At 43.8% G+C, this 27,235-nt stretch overlaps 1 protein-coding gene across 6 annotated transcripts in view; it reads left to right on the top strand.

The window, feature by feature from the left end:
- Positions 1-25,475, top strand: part of MTA1 (metastasis associated 1) — a 65,623-nt gene extending 40,148 nt beyond the window's left edge. For 3 of the 6 annotated variants that reach the window (XM_053397279.1, XM_053397282.1, XM_053397281.1), the window contains 9 exons: positions 623-738; positions 3,650-3,801; positions 3,937-4,126; positions 4,956-5,045; positions 5,770-5,922; positions 7,998-8,033; positions 14,904-14,935; positions 22,903-23,054; positions 24,873-25,475. In XM_053397279.1, coding sequence (XP_053253254.1) covers positions 623-738; positions 3,650-3,801; positions 3,937-4,126; positions 4,956-5,045; positions 5,770-5,922; positions 7,998-8,033; positions 14,904-14,935; positions 22,903-23,054; positions 24,873-25,011 — 1,060 coding nt within the window. In that variant the 3' untranslated portion in view covers positions 25,012-25,475. Of the gene's footprint in view, positions 1-622; positions 739-3,649; positions 3,802-3,936; positions 4,127-4,955; positions 5,046-5,769; positions 5,923-7,997; positions 8,034-14,714; positions 14,785-14,903; positions 14,936-22,902; positions 23,056-24,872 lie in introns of those variants that run through there. The other 3 variants (XR_008331636.1, XM_053397283.1, XM_053397284.1) reach the window with 3 other exon arrangements.
- The last annotated feature ends 1,760 nt before the right edge of the window (positions 25,476-27,235 follow it).

Below are 27,235 nucleotides of genomic sequence, written 5' to 3'. Positions count from 1 at the left end.
CAAAGTAGAACTCCTGGAAGGGAGGACATTTGCATTTTGTGAAGAACAAATAAAGTTTGATAAAAACAAACAAACAAATGTGATACATTGTTTTGCTGAGATGTAGATGAAAATTCAGTAATGCCTGTGGAACTTTAAACCATGCCTGTGCAAGTTTAAACTGCACGTATAGCTTTTAGACACCTGTTACTTCTCAATTATGTAGTTCTTAAACCGTTTAGCACTAAGAGATTTGACTGGGGGATTGACAGTTTCATTTTGCAGAAGAGGAGGGGGACTGGGTACACTACATTCTTCTCTAAGTTAGTGAAAATATTTTATGTTAGAACTACTGTATTAGAAATGGGAGATAGTCAATATTTATTTACCATGTCTGAAGTATCAGAAGGTTGCATGTTCCCTTGGTTGTTGGCATCCGTCTGTCTCAGGAGACAGTGGAAGTGTGTGCCTTAGGTGGTGAAGTCAACCCATTGGAGAGTTACAGCACCTGCTGTGGCTGTATAGGCCGATAACAGGAGAGACATGTTTTGTTACAGCTAGGGCAGGTGAAGGCGTCTGGTGGTGCTGATGGCATTTCTTCCCATAAACTAACCACCCATTTCCTGTTTTTCATTTCTTTAAGTAACAAACCAAACCCCAACCAGATCAATGTTAATAATATCAAGCCAGGAGTGGTAAATGGTACAGGAGTTCAGACACAGAACATGGGAACAGGACGAGCCTGCGAAAGCTGCTATAGTAAGTGATTTGTGAATGTAGCCCTGTGTGCAAGAAAAAGAAGCCCATGAGGGGATGCAAGTCCAGTCTTATGTGCCCTTGTCTTTTTAGAGTAGACACATACAGTCATACCTTGGAAGTCGAACAGAATCTGTTCCAGAAATCTGTTTGACTTCCAAAACGTTTGGAAACCAAAGTGCGGCTTCTGATTGGCTGCAGGAAGCTCCTGCAGCCAATCGGAAGCCGCAGAAGCCCCGTCAGACGTTCGGGTTCGAAAGAAAGTTCGCAAACCGGAACACTCACTTTCAGGTTTATGGCGCCCGGGAGCCAAAACGTCCGAATACCAAGGTGTTTGGGATCCAAGGTTCGACTATATTTTAAATCTGTGACTCAGGGCCAAACACTTACCACCTCCCCTATTGTCCTGCTTCCTGGAGAAGCCTGGCTTGTTGACTGTGCCACGTTGCTAAGAGAAGCACCACTAGGACAGGAAGTGGTTGTATGATATGGGGCTGGTCCTATCACCATGTCCCCTGGCATCATTTGGTGCAGTAATGGAGGAGACTAAGGACAGGGGGGTTGCCACCTGAAGCCAGGAGAAAGACCACACTCAGACATCCCAGAAGGAAGAGGAAGCTGAAGATGCTAGAATCCCAGCATATCTATACCCTCAAAGCAAGCCTGGCAGGTGCAGATTCCTCTTAGGGAGAGCATATGGAGATTTCTAAATTTGACATATCTGGGACCTGAACTGAACTGGCAACCCTTATCACAGAATAGGTAAAGGTAAAGGGACCCCTGACCATTAGGTCCAGTCGTGGCAGCGCTCATCTCGCTTTATTGGCCGAGGGAGCCGGCGTACAGCTTCCGGGTCATGTGGCCAGCATGACTAAGCTGCTTCTGGCAAACCAGAGCAGCGCATGGAAACGCCATTTACCTTCCCGCCGGAGTGGTACCTATTTATCTACTTGCACTTTGACTTACTTTCGAACTGCTAGGTTGGCAAGAGCTGGGACCGAGCAACAGGAGCTCACCCTGTCGTGGGGATTCGAACCGCCGACCTTCTGATCGGCAAGTCCTAGGCTCTGTGGTTTAACCCACAGCGCCACCCGTGTCCCGTTAGTATGACAGAATACTATCAAGTTATTGATAATGAGAGGATACTGAATGAAAAGGAGGTGTTACTTAGGAGCAAAGCTTTGGCATAATTTCTTAACTTGTTTAGTTTCATTTATATGTATTTCTTAACCTAGAGTGGATCACAAAGTGTCCACAGGGGAATACATAATCTAAATCAGTAGGGCTTGGTCAAAATTGGGTCAGGAGTGGACAGACAGTTCAAACAATGTTTAACTTGACAAACAAGCACAATACTCCTGCTTTTGTTTCGTGAAGCATCCTTCTGCTTCCCTTTCTCACTCCCTTTTGCTGAGGAGCTATAGCAGGCTTTTGACCTCTGTACATGAGATTCTCAGGTCAGGGTTCCTTACTCCATTGCCCAGGCTAGACACTGAAAGATTTCCCAGCCCATTGTCCCATTTTATACCATGGGGTGGTTTTTAAAAAGAAAGGAAAATTATCCCACCTCTTAATGCTCTCAAGTGCTCACTCTTGCCATAGAGCAGCTAGTCCAGGTTTTAAAAAAAACACACAGCCAAAACCACACCCATTGTGTCACTGCTGAATTATTTGCTTCATTGATAATTATCTGAGGTGATAGATGCGCCTTTAGAAGTAATATTGATTTATCCCAGCACAGACCTTCCAGACGGTGGTGCCACGACTCCACAGTGAACATTGCCTTCAAATTATAGAATTGGTGCAATTATCTTGCAAATAATTATTAATGGTATGGTTGCTCACCTTCTGTTCTTATCTCGCCAATACTATGAAATAGCTTCTAATCTCTTTATATACCAGTTTGCTGAGTAAACTCACAAGGCGAGTAGTGCGAAGAAGGTAATCTTCCAGAGCATTATGCTAAAAATAAGGCAGTCCTATGGAGGCCGTACTTTCTCACTTCTTGTTTTGAAAGTCAGTAATCCTTTTTTGTTATTAAAAAGGAAGCACTGCAGAAAACATTGTTCTTTGTTTCACATAATGAAGCTGTGTGGTTACTGGTCTTGACTGGTTCTTCTAGTTTTCGTAGAAGATTGAGCCATAAATTTATTTGCTAGACTGCTGCATCTACACAACGCAGTGCCACAAAGTCTCTCCAGCTTTCCATGTAGCCGTGGGAATAATAATAATAATAATAATAATAATAATAATAATAGTAAATTATTTCTACCCTGCCCATCTGCCTGAGTTTCCCCAGCCACTCTGGGCGGCTCCCAGTCAAGTGTTAAAAACACAATACAGCATTAAATATTAAAAACTTTCCCTAAACAGGGCTGTCTTCAGATGTCTTTTGAAAATAGGATAGCTGCTTATTTCCTTGACGTCTGATGGGAGGGCGTTCCACAGGGCGGGCGCCACTACCAAGAAGTCTTGTTCCCTGTAACCTCACTTCTTGCAGTGAGGGAACTGCCAGAAGGCCCTCGGCGCTGGGAAGAGCCTTCTGAAGACCAATGCAGTTTGTCCTGCAGGTATGGGGGCGGGCAGGGAGTATTGCTAGTCAACCCGGGAAAGATGCAGATGGCACAGATTGAGCAAAAACAGTTGCAGAAACTGATCCCCATTTCCAGAACAAGCTTAAACGTATCATTTTCTAAATGTGCTATTAAAATTAAGATATTAGTATGTTTCTGAACATGGCAAAGTACTTTTCCTATTATAACACAAAAGTAAGCCTTTCTTGCCATATACTGTAAAAGCAAGCTGCTGTCATATATTGGAAAGCTAGGTTGTTTATCTTTTGCAGTGGCAAAGAGTCTCAACAGATACGGCATGCAAAGGAGTCCTAACTGATATCTGCTTTTGCTGTTCCCAGTGACACAGTCTCACCAGTGGTATTCTTGGGGTCCCCCGAACATGCAGTGTCGTCTGTGTGCATCTTGCTGGACCTACTGGAAGAAATACGGAGGCTTGAAAATGCCAACACGGCTAGATGGAGAACGGCCGGGGCCAAATCGAAACAATTTGGTAGGCACATTCACCATATTCCGTTAGTAAATCAATCCGCAGTTCACCACTGTGGTTTCTTAGGCCAAAAACAAAAAGATGAGGCAAGGTTTAAGGTGGACCAAGGCTCCTCCTCACAAATTTTCCTTTTCCCAGAGTCCTCACAGTGGACCCTTAAGGAACAATGGGAGCCCCAAGTTTGCCATGAAAACGCGACAAGCTTTCTATCTCCATACCACAAAGCTGACCAGACTCGCCAGACGATTATGCAGGGACATCTTGCGTCCGTGGCACGCGGCACGGCACCCTCATATGCCTATCAACAGTGGAGCAATCAAAGCCGAATGTGAGTCTTTCTCGTCATAATTGCATGATGTCAGCTTACATGCCTGACAAGAGTTTATGCTATCAGAATTGTGGTAGGAGTTGAGTTGAGGGAAATGGGATCTAAAGAAATCAGGCAAACTCTCTGACTCTCTTGACCTCTCTATGGTTGAGAGCAACTTGGGTAGCAGAAGGAAGAAAAATAGGGGAGAGAGTAAAATAGCTTGTCAAGCCGTTATAACGCTATAATATGCTCACAATTGGCGCTGGCAGCCCTGTAGCACAGCAGTGAAAGATCAGGGGGTAGGTGAAGAAAACTCCTCAGTTTGTCCTCACCAAGCCAGTTTGTCCTCACCAAGCCTGCAGAGAGCCAGTGTGGTGTAGTGGTTAAGAGCAGTGGACTCGTAATCTGGTGAACCGGGTTCGCTTCCCCGCTCCTCCACATTCAGCTGCTGGGTGACCTTGGGCTAGTCACACTAGCCTAGAAGTCTCTCAGCCCCACTCACCTCACAGAGTGTTTGTTGTGGGGGAGGAAGGAAAAGGAGAATGTTAGCCGCTTTGAGACTCCTTCGGGTAGTGATAAAGCGGGATATCAAATCCAAACTCTTCTTCTTCTAAAAGTACATTGCAAGCTGGGCAAGAGTACTTTTGTTAAGGGCTGGGAATATTCTCCCAACATTGTGATTCAGGCCTAATTTGTATTAAATAATATTTTTTGTGCATTCCTTTTGTAGATTTCCTTTACATTGAAATGCTTCAGAAAACTCTGGCTTTGGTGTCGAAAAGGTTGTTTGTTAGGTTTTTTTGTTAGCATGTAAATGAAGTCTTATTTGTTCCAATATTGTCTTCAGGTGCATCTCGTTTACCAGAAGCTTCAGAAGATTTGTTGCTATTAAAACATGTTGTCAGAAAACCTTTAGAAGCAGTACTTCGGTATCTAGGTAAATAGACTGCTGACTCCTATACATGCATTTTGGTGACTTCAAGTATAATATTATTCGCTAGCAAAAAGTGCCATATTTGACAGGCAGAAGAGGGTTAACCCAGTGTCCCTTCCCATGCTACCAACTCTGTTTCACCAGCTAATTCTGCCCACACCACAACATTGGCCCTAATTTTAATTTTCTGCAAAGGAATAAACGACATTTCGCTTGTACTGTATAGGAGAAAGTCATGGGATGCCCATAATATACAGATTGCACCTTACCACTATTGATCCCAGTCACTAAGCCAGCAGCCCTTGTTTGCATGTTCCCTGGGTTGGTGCTTTTTCTTGCCTGTGCTAGATGGAACAGAATGTCAGAATATAAATATCATACAAATAGAAGGATATGAGTGACAATGAGAGAGAGAGAACCACAGGCAAAGAAACACAGATCTTGGAAGGACACCCTTGTTTTCAAAAGCTTTATTTCTCTCCTTAATATCTGCACATGAGGATGTCTCTTTCTTGGCCTAATGGTCTATGCGCTGCTTCTAAGGCAACTGTAGGGTCTGAATCCTGATTCAGCCTCTTTCACCTGCTTACATATTTTGTTCTTTTTTAAAATGCGGCACCCCTCTTCTTCCTGCTTTATTCATGACTGGGTCAGAGTTGGGTTTAAACAAAGGAGTCTGTCACTGTCCTTTGTAATACGCTCCTAATATGCTGTTCTCACCATACAGAATCTCATCCCTGCTCTCTGAAACCTGATCCTGCTAAGAGTTTGTCTGGCTCCCTCAACAGTGTGCCTTGTGCTAAGTTTACGCCGGTGATTAACAATGGATCTCCAACGATCTTGGGAAAAAGAAACTACGAACAACAAAATGGGATGGATGGTAAGTATTTTCTGGTGCTAACGTGTTGCCAGTGTTTGCAGGTTAATTTTTAAGTCTGCAGGACTAATTGTCTTGGTGGCTTTTCATTTTCAGTGTTGCTAATACTGCTTTTGTCAGAACTGTTTAAAACTTATTTTCTGTTTGAAAAACGTGTTCTTCCCATTTGCTATTGCCAGATAGTGCTTCAGAGCTTTCCTCTTTTTGAATATATAGAAATAGCTATAGCTTATGCACCCTTAAATACCATGGCTTCTGATCTTTAAAATCTAGCCTAGGATTGTTTAATTCATCAGAGAAGAAACAAGGTTAGTAGTGTGGAGAAAGAGAGCACCCAGCACACTTAGACTTCATTGTTCTGATAGTAGTTGAGAACCCTTTTCTTCTGGAAAAAAATGTGTTGCTTTTAACTATATACAATTTGTCTTAACTAAAATATGAAGATGGGAAGAAACTTATGTCTAGAACAATGTCCCACAAAACATGGAGTACTGACTCCTTTACACAAACATCAATGTGCCTCCCCTTATTTGCTGGTGGCTGCTTTTAGCATGATCTGCTTGCAGGTGTTACAGAGCAGTTGCATGAGAATGCTCTGGCCAAACAGGCTTGAGTGGCCAGGATTGCTTGGCCAGACCCCCAAAGGGGGGCACACATACTCAGGTATGTAATACGCAGCACAATTTTGTGGGTTTGACTAGTGTCGAACATTGCGAATGCTTTAAAGTAATCTGCAATAGTTCTAAGAGAAATACTGTAGTGGACTCTGCCCTGACGTGCAGCGGGGGGGAGATGCCACGGAAAGCAATTTTAATGTGTAAGTTTGTTACATTGATTGATTGATTGATTTATAGATTGATGAATCACTTGATAAAATTGATTGCTAAAACACCCCAAAACTATTTAACATCCAAAACCTATATTAAATCAAGTCCAATACAGACTAGGATAAAAAACTGCTTAAAAACTTCGTTGAAAAAGTTAGCCATCCAATGGAAGTTGCTAAAAAGATTAAGTCAGTTGTTACGCATAGCGAAGCAAAATTCAGCTGAATTCTTTTCATGGAATTGTAGAGTTGGAAGGGACCCCGAGGGTCATATATTCCAACCCCCTGCAATGCAGGAATCTCAACTGAAGCATCCCTGGCAGATGGCCATCCAACCTCTGCTTAAAAACCTTCAAGGAAGGAGTGTCCACCACCTTCCCAAGGGAGACCATTCCACTGTCAGATAGCTCTTACTGTCAGAAAGTTTTTCCTGATGTGTAGCTGGAATTTCCTTTCTTGTACCTTGAAGCCACTGGTTTGGATCCTACCCTCCAGAGCAGGAGAAAACAATCTTGCTCCATCTTCCATGTGACAGCCCTTTAGATATTTTAAGATAGCTATCGTATCTCCTCCCAGTATCTTCTTTTCCAGGCTAAACATACCCAGCTCCCTCAACTGTCCCTCATAAGGCTTGGTTCACAGACCCTTGATCTTCTTGGTCGCCCTCCTCTGCAACACTCACCACAAAATTTCCAGTTACTTAATGTGGAAGGACGCGGGTGGCGCTGTGGTCTAAACCACTGAGCCTAGGGCTTGCCTATCAGATGTTTGGCGGTTCGAATCTCTGCGATGGGGTGAGCTCCCGTTGCTCGGTCCCAGCTCCTGCCCACCTAGCAGTTTGAAAGCATGTCAGAGTACAAGGAGATAAATAGGTACCACAGTGGCAGGAAGGTAAACGGTGTTTCCGTGTGCTGCTCTGGTTTTGCCAGAAGTGGCTGAAAACTGTCTGCGGACAAATATCGGCTCCCTTGGCCAGTAAAGTGAGATGAGCGGCGCAAATCCAGAGTCGTTTGCGACTGGACTTAACTGTCAGGGGTCCTTTACCTTTACCTTTAAGAATGTGGAAGTTGTTGAACGTTTTGCCCCCCAACCATACAACCATAGCTTCTGCTCTCCTAGATGTGCTATCCTGTTAATTTTTTTTGAGAAAGCAAGCAAACACCTGCACAGATAACATGTCATTTGTTTAAGTTAAGCTTTTGAAATAATGCAATTCTGATTGTTGATCTCTATGTTCACTGTGTTCTACCAGGCCCCGTGAAGAAGCGCCTTTTGATGCCAAGCAAGGGTAAGATTACGGAGTTGTTCTCGGCTTGTGCTTGGACAGTGTAACCTTTTCTCGATTCATCCGCTGACTTTTCAAGTTTGCTTCTTTGTGCTTGTGACCACCCATTTCGTATTGTGTGTACATGTTGTTTTTGTGACTTCTAAATACATCGCCTCCCTTCATAGTTTCCCATGCGGTATTAACCCACCATTATCAGTTTAACTGCAGCTGATAAAAATATCCCGATTTAGCAACCCTTCTGACGTATGTTTGAGTTTTGGAAGGTCTCTAGAGGAAGGGTTTTTCATGATTAGAGAGCAGCCACCCAAACCTTCGCTGTACACAACCTTTTGCACAGAGGTGGGGAACTGTTTTTTCGACTGAGGGCCACATTGCCCCAGTTGAAAGCTGTTGGGGGCCTGACCTGGATCCAAAGTGGACAGGGCCAGACACGGGCATTATCACATGCTGCTAACACACAACCAAATGTGTACACGCACATGCAATCTTAACATATGCACAGACATGCACAGTTAATATTGGGCTGCATCTTCTCCCCTGCTCCTACTACAGGTTTTTTAAAACCCTCCTACTGAAGCCAAGAGGAGTCATTCCCTCCCAAAAAGAATCTTAAATATGGAGCAGTGGGGTCTAAATGTAAAACCTAAATGTGGAGCAGGGTGGAGAGGGCGGTTGCAGATGCAGAGATAAAGTTTAACCCTTCCTTACCCAGCTGCAACTTTCCCAGTGCCACCTCTCACTTAAGCTTCAATGGTAGGTTTTTAAAAGCCTGACTGTGGTGCCAAGATAAGGAGGCTTTGGGCTGTATCTGGCACACGAGACTGGTCGTTCATCACGCCTGCTGTAGTTTCTTGGGAGATGTGGTAGCTTCAGGCAGCAGTGATATTTTCTGCCAAAATTATTTAAGACTTTATAGGTGAAGAGCAGCAACTTGAATTTTGTCCAGAAGAAAACCTGTATAGGTGGAATTCTTCCTTGGGTGACTGTTCTGAGCAAAAGGGTGATATGTACATTTCAAAATAAAGAGTCTTGCAAGAGGATAGCCACGCTTGTCTGTTGCAGGACGGTTTGGCAAACCTATTATAGCACAAGCTGCCATGGATTCCAGTGTACTTCGCCTGATGCATGAAGATTCATCCTCAGCTGGCAGGAATATGTGCATATAGGTGTAGAAAAAATGTACAAAAAGAATAGTAAGCATTAATTAAGCTTCCATTATTAACAGCTTTAATCAGCAACTAAGCTGACATTCCTTGGTGACTCCTCTTGGTATGACGTCTCAGAAGAAGTCTTCAGGTCTGTCTGTCAAGAGTGTGTTGTGGTAGTAAAGCCTCAAGAACAAGCAGTACGAAGCGTAATTGTTTTTGCCAATAGGCAGCGTATGGCATAATTGCAACCCGATGATGCAGTAGCCCTATAAGGCTGAGAAAGGCATTGACTAGGAAAGGGATTGCTTCTCACTTTAGGTTGGAATAGAATACACTCATCATGATTACCTCATTCGTGCCTCGATTCTGTTTCACTGACTAAATGAGGAGGGAGATGAACAATGTCTCATAGAATCATAGAACTGGAGAGCTGGAAGGGAGCCTGGGGTCATCTAGTCCAACCCACTGCAAGGCAGGAATCTCCGCTAAAGCATCCAACCTCTGCTTGAAAACCTCCGAGGAAGGAGAGCCCACCACCTTCCGAGGGAAGTCCGTTCCACTGTTGAACAGCTCTTACCATCAGAAAATTCTTCCTGGTGTTTAGTCGGAATCTCCTTTCTTGTAACCTGAATCCACTGGTTCAGGTCCTACCCTCCAGAGCAGGAGAAAACAAGTTTGCTCTTCTATGAGAGTCAGTGTGGTGTAGTGGTTAAGAGCGGTAGACTCGTAATCTGGTGAACCGGGTTCGCTTCCCCGCTCCTCCACATGCAGCTGCTGGGTGACCTTGGGCCAGTCACACTTCTCTGAAGTCTCTCAGCCCCACTCACCTCACAAAGTGTTTGTTGTGGGGCAGGATGGGAAAGGAGAATGTTAGCCGCTTTGAGACTCCTTCGGGTAGTGATAAAGCGGGATATCATATCCAGACTCTTCTTCTCCTCTTCTTCTATGTGACAGCCTTTGAGATATTTGAAGATGACTGTCCCATCTCCTCTCAATCTCCTCTTATCTTATCTTGAATTGCATAAACTCATTTTTTAAACTTTAGCCACCTTTTGTGTGGGAGGGATATGCAACATTAAAACTCAACATTAGTTTTAAAAGAATTAATTAGAAATTTATGCGTGCACACAGTATCACAAAATATCAATCGCATAGAGGAATAGCGCTAAAATAATAAAACGGAAAGAGCAATCAATTAAATTCTTTGAGCAGGTGTCTCTTTGACATCTGAAGGCCTTGGTCCAAGTTCCACGATCGAAGAAGATACCGTGGGCATCTACTAGGAGCAGAGAAGTTAGACAAGCTTTATTCTTTACAGTTCAAGATCCACGCCTGATGGACTTTGGGAGGTCATTTTGCATTGTGGGGGCCTTACAAAAAACGGAGCCAGCTCCTAGTAGCTGCTCACCATCGATTCCTCAGCCGTGGATGGACCTACGGGGGAGAATATTTGAATGAGAGATCCTTAAGATACCCAGATGCCAAGTTTAGGGCTTTAAATTTCAAAACCAGAACTTTGAATTGAGTCTCTTTCTAAAGGGTAGTTTCTGATGCCATCTTCATTTAATTTTACTCCTTCCACCATCAAATTTTGTAGTCGAATGCCTTCTGCATATGCTAGGCATGAAATGAGGTTACCTCCAGAAAAAAATGGAGTTTTGTATACTTAAGTGTTGCCACCAGTATGTGAAAAACAGAAAGACCCAAAATGGCCTGACAAAGTTCCCTGTTTCTGTAACCAATGGAACATTGAGGGCAGCTGAGTATATTCATTTCTTTATTTCATTTATTTTATTAATTTCTATACTGCCCATCATCTGAGGATCACAGGGCGGTTTACAGTATCAGTTGTGGGAAGCCCAGTAACAGAGTTACTGGCAAAACCAGCCCCTCATAGTTCAACTGATTATAGCAGAAATTGGGGGTTGTCCAGTAGCATAATTTAGGACTAGCCTGTAAGGGAGTGCAAGGGAGCCCCAGCTAAAAATGCACACTCTCACCTTGGCAGCAAAGCATAAAGGAAAACAGGAAGCAGCAGAAAAAAACGTTTAAAGTTGGTGGGAGTTTAGCAGCCGGAAAAGGAGGCAAGGGCAGTACAAGATGTTCTGGAACATAATTTGGGGCCATCCCATCCCATCTGGGCAGCAGGATCTACAGGGACGGCACTTATGCCCCCCCAGGGAACACATTGCCTTTCACCACTGCTGTGGCAGAGGCAGCTGTGATGCTCTTCTTGAAGGCTGGATCTGCGGCCTCTGCTGCTGCCACGCACAGGCGCACCAGCACTGCAGTGGCCATCCTGTGTCCCGTGCCTGAGCTGTGGTGAGATAATTGGGAGAAGGGGCAAGATGGCACAGGCTCACTGAGGCTCCAGCCAATACTGGAGCTTAAGCAAGGTGGAAGGTACTGTTACAAAGGAGGAGGAGGCTAGAGCCGAGCGGGGCCAGGATCTATCGCTGCTGAGCCTCTTTCCCTTCCCCTCCCAACCAGAAGAGCTGCTTCAGTTCCGAAGACAGATTTTACTTCCACAGTCAAGACAAAGGCTGCCTCTTGAAGAGACTTAGATACGTTCAGCCCGGGGAAGAAATTTGAGCTGCACATGCACTGGCAGGTTTGGGGTAGGGAGAAGAGTCTTAGGTGAAAAGCAAAGTTCCCCGGGAGATTCATAAGGGGCGAGGCAGTTCTAAGATAGCCTGGTTCCAGGCAGTTTATGTTTTGGTCAGCATTCTGGCTTCGCCTGCATTCAACCGTTTGAGCAGTGGGCATTGTCTTTGCACATGCTTGGGTCTTATACATTGTACTTCTCTCTCCTGGGGCCACCAGAAGTCCCTGAATTGTTGTTGTTGATGGATTGTTCTGTACACTCTGAAATGCCGCTCCATTTTTGGAGCAATCCATCAGCACACCAAGAGATGTCAAAATCTGCCCAAGGAACTCTGTTCAGTCCACGTTGTTTGATCTAGCCACTAGAGGACAACTTGCTTAACACGGAGCTGTAGCGTGTGTGGGTTTATCAGAATGTTGTCCATGTTGTAAAACGTGAACTGCTGGAACACTTAAGAGGAGTTACGGAGGCCTAGCAGCCTGAGCGTGCATTTGAAGTGGCCGTAGCAGGTTTGGAAGGCCATTTTTCACTCACCATCATGCTCCTGTGATCTAAATCAGTGTATATGGCGGCAGGATGTTAACTGGTCAAACAACTGTTGGATGAGAGGCAGCCTGTGGTCTTCTTTAGTGCCTGATGCAGAGATGTAAATCTCCGGATTTGCTCTTGCTGCTGGAGATATCCTTGTGTGAGATGCTAAGGATCTGATGAACTCCTCCTGTCCAGAATGGGGCTGTATCACCAGCCAAACATCACAATATAGTGACACATTGGGAGGTTGAAAAGTGGAGGAACAAGCTGCATTGGCTCTGGCACCTTGTTAATTCTCCTTGACCTCTCAGTTGGTTTTTGATACCATCAGCCATTGTTTACTTCTGGAAGCTGTCTGAGTTGGGGATAGTGGTTTCCAGTGGTTCTGGTCCTATTTGGATGGTCGTTCCCAGAGAGTGATGCTTGGGGAGTGCTCTTCAGCCCCATGGAGCCTTCAAGGTGGAGGTCCTCAGGGCTCAGTTTTATCCCCCATGCTGTTTAACATCTGCATGAAACTGCTGAGAGGGGTTATCTGGAATTTGGTATGGCAGTGGAGTTTTCTTGCCTCAGCAATGGACTGGATGAGAGCCAATGAAACTCAATCCGGATAACACAGAGGCACTGCGGGTGGTTCCCTAGACCAGATGGCTGGGAGATTGCCTGCTCTTGATGGGGTTTCCCTCTGAAGGAGCAGGTATGTGGCTTGGGGGTCCTCAGTGGTGTTGCATGCCTTCCATCAGCTTTGGCTGGTAGCCCAGCTGCACCCCTGTCTGGACAGGGACAGCCTAAGTTCTGTTGTCTATGCTCTGGTACCGTAACCTCTAGGTTGGATTACTGTAATATGTGACACATAGGGCTGCCTCTGAAGACAGTTCAGAAACTTCAGCTGGTGCAGAACTTGGCAGCCAGGTTGCGCACCAGGGCAAGACGGTTTCAGCATATAACCCCAATCCTAGCCTGACTGCACTGGCTACCAGTTAGTTTCTGGGCTGGTTTTGACCTATATAGCCTTTGACCACTATACCTCTAGGACCGCCTCTCCCCATATGAACTGACCCAGACCCTGAGATCCTCCTCTGAGGCCCTTCTTCGTGTGCCTCCTCCACATGAGGTCTGGAGGGCGGCAACACAAGAACGGGGTCTTTTCTGCAGTGGCTCCTTGTTTGCGGAAAGGTCTCCTCAGGGAGGTTCATCTGGCACATTCGGTATATATCTTTAGGTACCAGGCAAAACCATTCCTCTTCAGCCAGGCCTTTGGCTGATTAATAATCTACAGCCTTTAAAATGTGTTTATGGGAGGGGGAGTTTTTGTTTTGTTTTAACTATTTATGTTGTGCTTTTATTTTGTGAACCACCCTGAGATCTTTCGATGAAGTGCTGTACAGTGGTACCTCAGGTTACATACGCTTCAGGTTACAGACTCCGCTAACCCAGAAATAGTGCTTCAGGTTAAGAACTTTGCTTCAGGATAAGAACAGAAATCGGGCTCCGGCGGCGCGGCAGCAGCAGGAGGCTCCATTAGCTAAAGTGGTGCTTCAGGTTAAGAACAGTTTCAGGTTTCCGGTTAAGAACAGACCTTAAATACTTAACCTGAGGTACCACTGTATATAAATCTAATAAACAAATGCATGCATACTTATATACATAAATAACTGTAGCTGTGGAGAACTGCTACTTCATTGGCCCCCAGAGCATCTCACAAGACACTGTTAGAAAAGGGATGCTGGACTAAATAGATCTGATTCAGAGGTGGGACGGGCGTATATTTGAATCAGTTGGTAGGTTGCTATGTGACTTGCCGTAAATTGGCAAGGCTCCCAATTCTTTGACAAAAGCAAAAACAGAAAGGCTCCGAGTGAAACCAGGAATGGATTGTTGTGTGAAAGGAATATGAACTCAGTTCTGGTACTAAACACCTTCCTTATGCGCAAGACACAGGCTGAAACACAGTAAAGATTTCTGCTCCACTCCCCAAACTTTTTTTTTTAGAAGTAGGTTAATTCTTCACCGATAAACCACATATAAAACTGATTTTATGTCCAACCAAGAGAGAGAAAACTATTTTTAAGAGGGCAGGAGTTGGATTATTAATTCAGATCCCTCATTTAACGATGCCTCAGAGACAATGGCTCAATGCCTGCCTCCTTTTGAGGCTGCCTTGCAAATAGCAGGATTTTCCCAATGTTTCCCAGAGGAAAATGTCAGTCTCTGTTAAGCTGAGCTGAGCCAAACCTCAGCGTGTCAGATAACTAATGGTAGGCAGGCTGGTTGGTTGGCCGGCCAGGTAAGGAAGCCAATAAGTGCTTTCCTATAACTACTGCACACTTTCTCCTGCTGCTTTCATTGCCATTAATAAAGATGGACAGTATATTTAAATATTTTTGCAATTATTTTTAGATCACTTAAGGAGCTAATCTCATACATTTACCAAAGAAAGCAAATGTGAAAGCGTTTCCTGTTTTGGAAAGTGAGTCATTTTCAAACATTAGTCATGCTGTTTTTATTTTTGTGCTTTCTTTCTTTTTATTTTTCTCTTTGGAAAAGCAATGGTGTCTTACGAGCTCTATTCTCTTTCCTGTTTGTTAGGTCTGCCCAACCACGGACAAACCAGACAAATGGTAAGAGAATGTTCATCTAAAAAAAGATACAGTAGACCACCATCCCAAGCAGAAAGCTCTAAGGCAGGGGTAGCCAATGTCGTGCCCTCCACTTGTTGCTGGACTACAACTCCCATCAGCCCTAGCCACCATGGTGAATGGTCAGGGATGATAGGAGTTGTAGTCCAACCTCTTGAGGGTATCCCATTGGCTACCTCTGCTCTTAAGGTGCATTTCTGCCACTGCTTTTCTTAGCTCTTACTGCATTCTTTTTTTAATTAAAAATGGCTCTGTCTATTAAAACAAGGAAGGAACCAAATAAACAAGGAAGGGACCAAATAAAATGATACACTAAAATGGATAAACACCTTTTGTTTGACGAGATCTTTTTACCTAGAAAACTTTTATGAAAGTGATTGATGTCAGTGCCTGGGCAAAGTGTTCAGCCCACATATTTTTTGTACGTTTTGCAGGGGGGATGCCCCTCTCCAAAGATTGTATTAATTTTTATAGAGTGGGTGATTCTAATTTTGCAGGGGAGGGGGGATCTTATCTTTAAAATCAAGGTGACCAAGGCTTTGTTGGGAAACTGTGTACATGCAGCTACTCACACAGAGTCAATTAAAGTTTGGCAGACAGCCAGAAGGCAATCTGAAGGAGTAAGTCTGCCTGGTGATAACAGAGGCATGGAGACAGCTCCCTGATTGGTCAAGCTCTCTCAAGGAAGTGATAAATGGCCTACTAACTGGATGTGTTCAGTGTTCAGAGGTTCAGTGGTTCAGTGTGTCAGTGAGTGTAGGAGTTGTGAGTCATGTATGAGAGAGCTAGCAAAAGATCCGTGTTCTGTTCCTGTAAATAGTCCACTGTATATAATAAACACCTAACTATAAGTTCCTGGTTCCTGCTTCGTCTATCCTGTCTGCAGCCAAGTTGCCAATTGCTTCTGTGGATTCTGCGTGTACTCTGCTAGGTTTGGCTAAGGTCCTGCAACTAGTCAGAAAGTTGCGAAACACCCAATAGGTTTTGCCAATAGGCTTTTCTTCCTTCCACTAACAATAAAAAGCCTTTGCCACCATTTCAAGCAGTGGCAGCCCAGTGTCATTCCTAAATAAGAATTCCCAGGAAATTACCATATTTTTGCTCTATAAGACTCACTTTTTCCCTCCTAAAAAGTAAGGGGAAATGTGTGTGCGTCTTATGGAGCAAATGCAGGCTGCGCAGCTATCCCAGAAGCCAGAACAGCAAGAGGGATTGCTGCTTTCACTGCGCAGCGATCCCTCTTGCTGTTCTGGCTTCTGAGATTCAGAATATTTTTCTTCTTGTTTTCCTTCTCCAAAAACTAGGTGCGTCTTATGGTCTTATAGAGAGAAAAATACAGTATATTATGACGTAGAGCTTGCTCACCCATAACACTAAGGCAAACCATGGATTAACACAAATGCACGGGTTCACGGCCTCTTTATTCGTTCTCTGGTCCTTGCCACTGCTGCATTGCTGTTGACTAAGCTGTGGTTTGACTTAGTGTGTCATTTGAACCCCGAACCAGAAATACTGGATGTTAGTTAAAAAGGAGAAAAATACCTAATATGGATTTGGGTTACTTAATAAAATACTAGAAAGAGGAGATTTGCCTAAATCCTGGAAACCCGACAGAGTAGTTGTGCTGCTCCAACTGAGAAAGGATTTAGGCTCAGAAAGACCCATAAGCTTAATTAACCAGGAAATCAGCAGTATTGATAGCTAGGTTTAAGTCCATAGCTAATTATTTATCAGAAGAGGAGGCACTTAGCAGATTCTGTGAGACAGGTGTTAAAATTTATTTGCAGCCAGCAGATCATTATAACATTTTTAACAATTAACAATAACATCAGTAAAAAGTCACATTAATACAACTGAATTACACAGAATTATAATACTGAAAAATATATGTATCAAGCAACCTTAATAGATCAAATAAGGATGGCCATATTAAAAAAACCTTGCCGCTTGTCTCATGACTGACACATTGGAGCCCTGAAGGAAAGTGATCATAAGAGTCAAAGCAGATACAAGGGTTGGGCTGTAAAATAGGATATATTAGGTCTCCTAGCCACTTGATAAAAACTACAGGAAAAAAGGACATGAATGCTACCCCAACATTGTTACAAGGGAAACATCTATTGTTCACTGAGGTTTTATTGTATCTGCTGTCTAATAAATTAGAAGGGAGGGCATTCAGCCTTGGCACAGAGAAAGCTTTCCTATAATTCAGGGGAATTTTTTTAGGGGAAGTATGGTAACCCCAATGAGCAGGGTCTCTACACAGTAGTTTTTAGTTTTTTCATAGAACTGTGGAGTTGGAAGAGACCACTAGGGTCATCCAGTCCAACCCTTGGAAGCTCTTGAAAACCTATATCCAAAATCCTCTGTTTAACCACTGATTTGGCACCCTTCAGGTCAGGGGTCAGCAAACTTTTTCAGCAGGGGGCCGGTCCACTGTCCCTCAGTCCTTGTGGGGGGCCGGACTATATTTGGGTGGGGGGGAATGAACGAATTCCTATGCCCCACAAATAACCCAGAGATGCATTTTAAATAAAAGCACACATTCTACTCATGTAAAAACACCAGGCAGGCCCCACAAGTAACCCAGAGGTGCATTTTAAATAAAAGGACACATTCTACTCATGTAAAAACACACTGATTCCCGGACCATCCGCGGGCCAGATTTAGAAGGTGATTGGGCCGGATCCAGCCCCCTGGCCTTAGTTTGCCTACCCATGCTTTATGTTCATGGTCAACAGGTCAGATGGTTATAGATCTGTTGAGGTGAAGGTGTTAAACATCATTCTCATACAAGGCCAGTATCGGTATTCTCACTGAATCCCTATAAAGACTTTGGCAAGGTGCAATGGGCCTTCCTACATAAACCACTGGCCGAGATAAATTTTGGAGCCAAATTTATGATTTTGGTGAACCAGGTGTCTTCACCATAAGATGGAGTTTGTGCCTATGGCTTGGGTTTCCAACCACTATGTCTCACTAGAGGCAGCAGGAAAATGTCTCCCTTGTTTGTTATTGACTTTGTTATTGACTATGGTGGTGGAGGTTTTAGGAGAAGCAATTTACAGATCAAAGGAAAAGCTCACAGTGTCAGTATCTTTGCAGAGCCTGCCCTGAGCAATCTGAAAGAGGAAATTAAGGAACCTGAAAATCCTCTGTCGGGATTTTAGCCTCACAGCAGGTCTAGATGCAAACGAAGATAAATCAAATCTGTTTCAGCACCCCATGAGCTGAAGTTGGTGAACTTTGGAAACATTCAGGGCTACAAATACAACAGCATTCTCAAGTTTTAGGGAATAAATCTCATTGTGGGTTTCAAACAGCTGGAAAAAGGAAATAAAATATTGATCCAATAATGGAATAAAATAACTCTTTCGTAATAGAGGAAGATTACTACCACCAAAATTACATTACAGTGGTACTTTGAGTTACAAACACCTCAGGTTACAAACGCTTCAGGTTATAAACTCAGGTAACCTGGAACAGTTACCTTGAGTTGAGAACTTTGTCCCAGGATGAGAACGGAAATCGTGCCGGCGGCAGCAAGAGGCCCCATTAGCGAAAGCATGCCTCTAGTTAAGAACAGTTTCAGCTTAAGAACGGACCTCCGAAACGAATTAAGTTTGTAACTAGAGGTACCACTGTATTGCCAAAAGTTATTTTCCTGTTTCATACACTACTGATTGAAATTTACTCTGACAGGCCTTTGCTGCTTTTTTAATTTTTAATTAACCAGCCACTTTAATTAGCTGTATTTTTTTCCCTAAATGATGTTGTATGTTTTGATGTTGAACACCACCCCAATATTTTGTGATTTTGCGTTATAGACATGCTTTTATAAATAAAAAAAAAATTTTTTTCTAGGATGTGATTAAAAGTGGAAAGGAAAGCTTATGGAGTTTAGTAATTCTGGCAAAAGGTCCAGATTTTGTGTGTGTGTGTGTGTGTGTGAGAGAGAGAGAGAGAGAGAGAGAGAGAGAGAGAGAGAGAGAGAGATGCATATGAGCTGCATCCACCTATAACAGTTTACCTGGGATTGGGGAATGATCTCATTTGTTATTAGACAGCAACAATGCTGTTGGCAGTTTGGGCAGGACTGGGAAATCACTGCTGACTTTCCACATCAAACATGAGGTTGTCAGGTGCACTCCCTCTAATTTTGTGTAATGCACATTTGTGGCTGGTATCCACAGCACTTTCTCAAAATTTGAAGTGTGTCCACAAGTCCAAAAAGGTTGGCAACCCTTGGAGTATACTACTCAGGTGGTTATTAAGCCTAATTTAGAATCATAATTACGTCACATGAGTCTCCGTGGAGCTCACTTTCCTTCTTTGAAAACTATCCCTTTTATGTCTTTCAAGGATTAAAAATTCCTTTTTGAATTCTGGGGAAGGAAGTGATTGATAGGGATTTTACCACTGCTTGTCTCATCATTACTTCCTTTTTCAGACTATCCTCAATTCATCCATGCACATAAATCTCAATATTTGGGCTAGGCTGCACACAGAATCGGAGATCAACATGTGAGGAACCAACCTATTTCTGAAGCTAGACTAATGGAACTAATGTGAGAAAGGCAAATTGGTTTCAAAAAGTAGCAGACACACAAAGTATTTGCCACAAGTGGCGCATGATGCCCACATACATTATTTGAGCATTTTGTATTTATTCCATGAGGGCCAAGAGTGTGTCACCTTTCCAAAGACCCAACCTTTTGAAAACAGTATGGGAATCCAATATTTGGGTTAAAGCTGGGAGAGATAAGACTCGGAGCAATCTGCCCATACAAATCGCATCAGCCAGAAATTGGCGCATGGACCACCTCTATGAAATTGCATTACGTGAATGGAACATGTCTTTTGTGCTGAAGAGGGTATAGAATCAGAGAATCTTTCACTGCTGGGCTTGTCCACTAGGTCAAGCTGTCATCGAGCGAATATTACAGCCAGATCCAATGTTTGCACTCCTTTTCTGAACTCTGACAAACAGTTCTTTCATAATAATTTTGTGTTAATGATGTTAGCAACTACTTGCAGGGACTCCTTGTCCCCCTCCTTGCATTTGCGCATCCTGTTATTCCTGTGAATAACAGTTATTTTTGTGAATTTGTATTTTATTTATTTGTTAACATTCTTATATTACATCAGTAAACGTTGTCATATTACATTGCAGGACTTACTATAATATAATTTCCAACATGTATACAAAAATTATATACAAATTTTATATACCTAGAAAGAGAATGAAACAAAAAAAGAAAAAAGAAAAAAAAACAAAGAGAAAAAACAAAAACAAATCCCCCCCCAAATCATATACCGTATTTTTCACTCTATAAGACGCACCAGACCACAAGACGCACCTAGTTTTTGGAGGAGGAAAACAAGAAAAAAAATATTCTGAATCTCAGAAGCCAGAACAGCAAGAGGGATCGCTGCGCAGTGAAAGCAGCAATTCCTCTTGCTGTTCTGGCTTCTGGGATAGCTGCACGGCCTGCATTCGCTCCATAAGACGCACACACATGTCCCCTTACTTTTTAGGAGGGAAAAAGTGAGTCTTATAGAGCAAAAAATTACGGGGCATACCAACACACTAGACTTCCTGTCTATCCCGTTGTATATTCCTTTTTTACAAATGAATGTACTCTTATTGTATATTTCTTTACATTTTATCTAATACATTGCTATATCAATATGCGCTCTTAGTCTTATTTCTCAACTCAGTCTCACTCCAACGTCAATCAAATGCTAGCATAGATAGCGAACCTTTACTGTATTTTTGAACATATGTTTTATATCTATCCCACTTTTCCATAATTTTTTGTTCTGAATTGCCCCTCAGGGTATTTGTTAACTGCTCCATTTCAGCAAATTCTTGTAGCTTGTAATGCCAGTCTGTTATTGTCGGGGCTTCTTGTTCCTTCCACCCCTTTGCCACCAAAGTCTGAGCTGCGGCCGTTGCATATAAGAACACCTCCCTAAAGGCCTTCGGGATGTCCCTGCCAACAATGCTTAACATCATCTCGAATCCTGACTCTTGTCCTCTGTGGCATTAGTTGCTCCTCATTTTAAAAGTCTTACTCCTCTTCTACAGGGGGCGCCCCCCAGCTCTTCCGACCAATAAGATCTAGAATCAGTTGGCCAGGTTGATTCCCTCTCCCAGGTGGGCATCTCAAAAACCATTTTTGCATTAGCCTGGCTTAAAGAAATGGCGGGGTACATTAGAGCCTTTCTTCACAGTTGTGACCTTAGATGTGACACCCCCAACTATGAAATGTGTCAATGCTGTAATTTCAACACCCAACCATGTTTTTATTTCCACCAGCTTTTAAATCTTCTGTATTTTGCTTATTACAGACATACAGCTTTTAAATCTTCTGTATGTTGCTTATAACAGGACGCGGGTGGCGCTGTGGGTAAAAGCCTCAGCGCCTAGGGCTTGCCGATCGTCAGGTCAGCAATTCGAATCCCCGCGGCGGGGTGTGCTCCCGTCGTTCGGTCCCAGCACCTGCCAACCTAGCAGTTCGAAAGCACCCCTGGGTGCAAGTAGATAAATAGGGACCGCTTACTGGCGGGAAGGTAAACGGCGTTCCGTGTGTTGTGCTGGCTCGCCAGATGCAGCTTTGTCACACTGGCCACGTGACCCGGAAGTGTCTCCGGACAGCGCTGGCTCCCGGCCTATAGAGTGAGATGGGCGCACAACCCCAGAGTCTGTCAAGACTGGCCCGTACGGGCAGGGGTACCTTTACCTTTATGTTGCTTATATGTTGAATGGTGTTTGTTTTCTGTGCTGCCGACTACTTTTATAAAGGTGTGCAGCAGTCTCTTAATCTCTGGGTCATAGATTCAATCCCCAAGTTGGGCAAAAGATTCCTACATTTAAGGGGTTGCGATCGTCGTGGTCCCTTCCAACTCTCAATTCTGTGATTCTATGCCAGGAGGGCACGATGTCTCTATGATGCTACCTATTCTTTTGCTGCTACTTTTTTGCTTGTGCTTTGCTTTGCTTTGCTTTGCTTTGCTAAACTGTCCTGGGAACATGATGAAGACATATTGAGTACCCTTCAACACCCAGCGTGAGAGCCAGTGTGGTGTAGTGGTTAAGAGCGGTAGTCTCGTAATCTGGGGAACCGGGTTCGCGTCTCCGCTCCTCCACATGCAGCTGCTGGGTGACCTTGGGCCAGTCACACTTCTCTGAAGTCTCTCAGCCCCACTCACCTCACAGAGTGTTCGTTGTGGGGGAGGAAGGGAAAGGAGAATGTTAGCCGCTTTGAGACTCCTTAAAGGGAGTGAAAGGCGGGATATCAAATCCAAACTCTTCTTCTTCTTCTTCTCCTTCAAACTACCCTTCAAATGAAAAAAATAATGTGGATAAAAACAAAAAAAAACAGAGAAAGGGAAAGGAAGAGGCAGAGTCCTCTCTCAAAGGTAGCTCTTTAATGCTTGTCACCCACAGATAGTGCTGGACCCTCCCAACCCCCCCCCTTATATAGGGTCTCTGCTCCAGTACAGTCAGGAGAAATTGGACCCCTCCAACTGCTAATGCTCTGTCTCCTGTCAGGGATATCTCACATGATACTGGATGTTCCCCTGCCTCCCATCAGAGCAGGAATTTACAGCAAGAAAAGTTCTCATTTTCTGTCCATTTAAGAGATACAGTGGTATCTCTGGTTGAAACGGGATCCATTACAGAGGCCCGTTCGCAACATGAAAAGAGCGCAACCCGCAGCGACATTGCGATTCGCCGCTTCTGCACATGCGCGTGACATCATTTTGCGCTTCCGTGCATGCGCGAGTGGCGAAACCCTTTCCGGTACTTGCGGGTCGCTGCGGGACATAACCTGAAAGAACGTAACATGAAGCAAATGTAACGAGGTATGACTGTACTTGTTCCTAAAGTGGTTTCTGCAGGGACCCATAACGTTTTTGTTGTTCTTTATGTATTGCGTTAGGGACCAAGTCGAAACTTGCTACTCAATGGGAAATCATACCAAACAAAAGTCCGGTTAATCCGTGGTGGAACCATGTTTCCAGTGAAAAGGAAGAGGATGAACTGGATTGACGCTCCTGACGATGTTTTCTACATGGCCACCGAGGAAACCAGGTAGCATGTGCACTTCAGTAAGAGTCCGTTCTGTGATTCTATTAAGAGCGATCAAATGTAATGTACAATTGGTTGATGACTGAGCTTCTGAAAAGATAGAGCAAGATTGAAATGAATCAATAGTTTCTTTTTTGAAAAAAATAGACCTGGTGAAATGGCCGTCTTCAACCAAAAGTTGAGTCCTCCTTAGCCTGCTGTGCTGAATTTACCACTTACAGGCGAAACTCGAAAAATTAGAATATCGTGGAAAAGTTCCTTTATTTCAGTAATTCAACTTAAAAGGTGAAACTAATATATGAGATAGACTCATGACATGCAAAGCGAGATATGTCAAGCCTTTATTTGTTATAATTGCGATGATTATGGCGTACAGCTGATGAAAACCCCAAATTAACAATCTCAAAAAATTTAGAATATTGTGAAAAGGTGCAGTAGCTATTCAATCCATAACACCTGCAATGGGTTCCTGAGCCTTGAAATGGTCTCTCAGTCTGGTTCAGTCGGAAGCACAATCATAGGGAAGGCTGCTGACCTGACAGTTGTGCAGAAAGCCATCATTGAGACCCTCCATAAGGAGGGAAAGCCTCAAAAGGTAATTGCAGAAGAAGTTGGATGTTTCCAAAGTGCTGTAACGAAGCACATTAATGGAGGGTCTCAGTGATGGCTTTCTGCACAACTGTCAGGTCAGCAGCCTTCCCCATAATTGTTCTTCCTACTGAACCAGACTGAGTTCATGACAGATGTACATCCAACCTCTGCTTAAAAACCTCCAGTAAAGTTTTACGAAACATACTTTAGCAAGCAAGGAAAGTTAAATGAGAATTGGATAGTAAAACACATGTAATATAATACATAAAACACATAACTAAGTGGCACATGTTGTGAGGCCAGACACACAGGTTTTCATGAGTTGGGAAGCTTTTAATGCAAACTTAGCTGTATTGAACATAACAGGCTTATCCATGCTAGACAGCAGATCTTTCATTTTGTCAATGTCACTAAGGATGGCAATCGGCTCTAAGAATTTCTTTAATAATTTGCCATTGGAATTCAATACAGCTTTCAGCAGAACATTGCTGCAGAAGACAGAATTGGGATTCAAGTTGACCTTAACGGTTTGAAGAACTGAGCCCAAACTAACCAATAGAATTTCAATAGGAACATCTGTAAGGTTCTGCCCTTAGGCAGGAAGAACCAGATGCACAAATATAGAATGGGGGACATCTGGCTTGCCAGTAGTACATGTGAAAAGGATCTAGGGCTTAACTGAGTTAACTGATGCAGCAGCCAAAAAAGTACCATATTTTTTGCTCTATAAGACTCACTTTTTCCCTCCTAAAAAGTAAGGGGAAATGTGTGTGCGTCTTATGGAGCGAATGCAGGCTGCACAGCTATCCCAGAAGCCAGAACAGCAAGAGGGATTGCTGCTTTTCTTATTTTCCTCCTCCAAAAACTAGGTGTGTCTTGTGGTCTGGTGCATCTTATAGAGTGAAAAATACGGTAAATGCTATTCTAGGCTGTATCAACAGAAGTCTAGTGTCCAGATCAAGGGAAGTAATAGCACTACTTTTTTTAGGACCCACCCTATTTTTGTGATTATAGGTTGTTTTAAGCTGCTTTTAATGCTGTATTTTAAATTATTGTAACCCGCCTTAGGGTGAAAAGTGGAGAATAAATTAAAATAATAATAGAACAAAGGAAACAGCATGTTTATACAGCCCCCCAACTGAACAGATCTTGAAGCAACTGATAAAAACGGGAAAAGAAAGTTGCAAGTATCTAGTCTCGTGACAAGGTTTTCTTTTCATTCTCTCCCAGGAAAATCCGGAAGTTGCTTTCTTTCTCTGAAGCAAGACAAGCTGCAAGACGGCCTTACAAGCCTATTGTCCTCTGGCCAGTAACAGGTTTACATCTACAGCAGCCTGAGAATGATGAGCCAATAATCATTGAGGACTAAAACGAACCTGACTAGCCCTTGAAACACTGATGGAGTTGCCAGAGAACTTTTCCCAACTCCCACATACTGTGCTGTAAGTTCTGTGGCCACAGAATGGGAATCCGCTGCTGATGAATGAGAAGGAACAAAACTACGCCAAGGCGGAAGTTGGGCCTGCTCTGATTCTTGATGGCCACAGATGACACACACCCGCTCTTTCTCCTTTAGCAGATTTTCTTTTGCTTGTAGTTTATTCTGCTCTTTTTGTAAGCAAGTGGGAAGCAATTTAAATGTAACTTATTGGAGACACGGATATTCCGCATATTCTGTTTTTCTCTTTTCGTAAAGCAAGACCCTCCATTTTATGAGACGGTTGTGTCGTGTTCGTGTGTTTCTGTCAACAGTACCATTTTGTGTTTATTTCTTTGTAGATAAAAGTGCCAATGTGTGTCTGTTACACCTGGAAATATAGGATTTAGAAACCAGCTACAGGTTTGGTGGGCTTTTTGCTCCTGGTTCCTTTTGGTTTTAGGAAACTTGTGGCAGTTTTGCCTCTACATGGACGCATGACAGGGAGTTCCAATGGACAGTAGGAGTATTCTGCTACAAGGGGCCCCCTGTGCATTTAAAGCTGTCCCTCATCCTAAGTAGGAATATTATTCTTGATCTCTCTGCGGTTTCATGTATAGCATGGGTAGGCAACCTAAGGCCCGGGGGCCGGATCCTGCCCAATCGCCTTCTCAATCCGGCCCATGGACGGTCTGGGAATCAGCGTGTTTCTACATGAGTAGAATGTGTCCTTTTATTTAAAATGCATCTCCGGGTTATTTGCGGGGCCTGCCTGGTGTTTTTACATGAGTAGAATGTGTGCTTTTATTTAAAACACATCTCTGGGTTATTTGTGGGGCATAGGAATTCATTCATTCCCCCCCCCCAAATATAGTGCAGCCCCCCACAAGATCTGAGGGACAGTGGACCGGCCCCCTGCTGAAAAAGTTTGCTGACCCCTGATGTATAGGATTGATTGCAGTCACAACAGCAGCCACACAGGGAAATCTAGGGGGAATCTCTTGTCATTATGGGTTTTTTTTAGTCTATTTTGCGGGTAAAAAGGTAAAGGTAAAGGTACCCCTGCCCGTACGGGCCAGTCTTGACAGACTCTGGGGTTGTGCGCCCATCTCACTTAAGAGGCCAGGGGCCAGCACTGTCCGCAGACACTTCCGGGTCACGTGGCCAGCGTGACAAAGCTGCATCTGGCAAGCTAGCGCAGCACACGGAACGCTGTTTACCTTCCCGCCAGTAAGCGGTCCCTATTTATCTACTTGCACCCGGGGGTGCTTTCGAACTGCTAGGTTGGCAGGCGCTGGGACTGAGCAATGGGAGCGCACCCCGCCGCGGGGATTCGAACCGCCGACCTTTCGATCGGCAAGCCCTAGCCGCTGAGGCTTTTACCCACAGCGCCACCCGCGTCCCTTTTATTTTTTATTTTTTTGCGGGTAGGGAGTTAATTATGGAGCCTTTACTTTTAAGTTGAGAAATACAGTGGTACCTCGGGTTAAGTACTTAATTCGTTCTGGAGGTCCATACTTAACCTGAAACTGTTCTTAACCTGAAGCACCACTTTAGCTAATGGGGCCTCCTGCTGCTGCTGCACCGCCGGAGCACAATTTCTGTTCTTATCCTGAAGCAAAGTTCTTAACCTGAAGCACTATTTCTGGGTTAGCGGAGTCTGTAACCTGAAGCGTATGTAACCTGAGGTACCACTGTACCTCACTTTCTGTGTTCCAGTATTTTCCCCAGCATGGCTGCAATATAGCAGGCATTATTTAAGTGCCCTGGTTATAGGGACCTGGTTTCCATCTTGGAGAGTCACTGCCATTCTCCAGCAATTTTGGGTTATGTTTGGAAAGTTTTCTTCCCAGCAAGAATGATACTAAGGTTTCCTCTCAGCTTGTCTTGCTGACAGGCAATATCTGGCTATATCAATTTGAATTTTACTTCAGCATCTCATTTAATTTGTGGGAGAAATGCATGCTTTCAGGCAGGGACTCATTCCATACTTGTTTGTACACTGACCCAAATCCTGGACAGAAAAGAGTTTTTTTGAGGAGAGAAGGCCTTCAACTCCAGCTGGAGCTTTCAGGACTTGGCTTCTCCCTTCTTCACCAAAGTTACCAACAACTGCTATATTTAATAGATCTGGACCTCAGTGGTTTTACATCCAGAATATAAGGTGTTCCTCCTC

Source organism: Podarcis raffonei, chromosome 7, assembly GCF_027172205.1.
Source record: "Podarcis raffonei isolate rPodRaf1 chromosome 7, rPodRaf1.pri, whole genome shotgun sequence".
In the NCBI taxonomy this organism is placed as follows: domain Eukaryota; kingdom Metazoa; phylum Chordata; class Lepidosauria; order Squamata; family Lacertidae; genus Podarcis; species Podarcis raffonei.
This window is presented reverse-complemented; position numbering and strand designations above follow the sequence as displayed.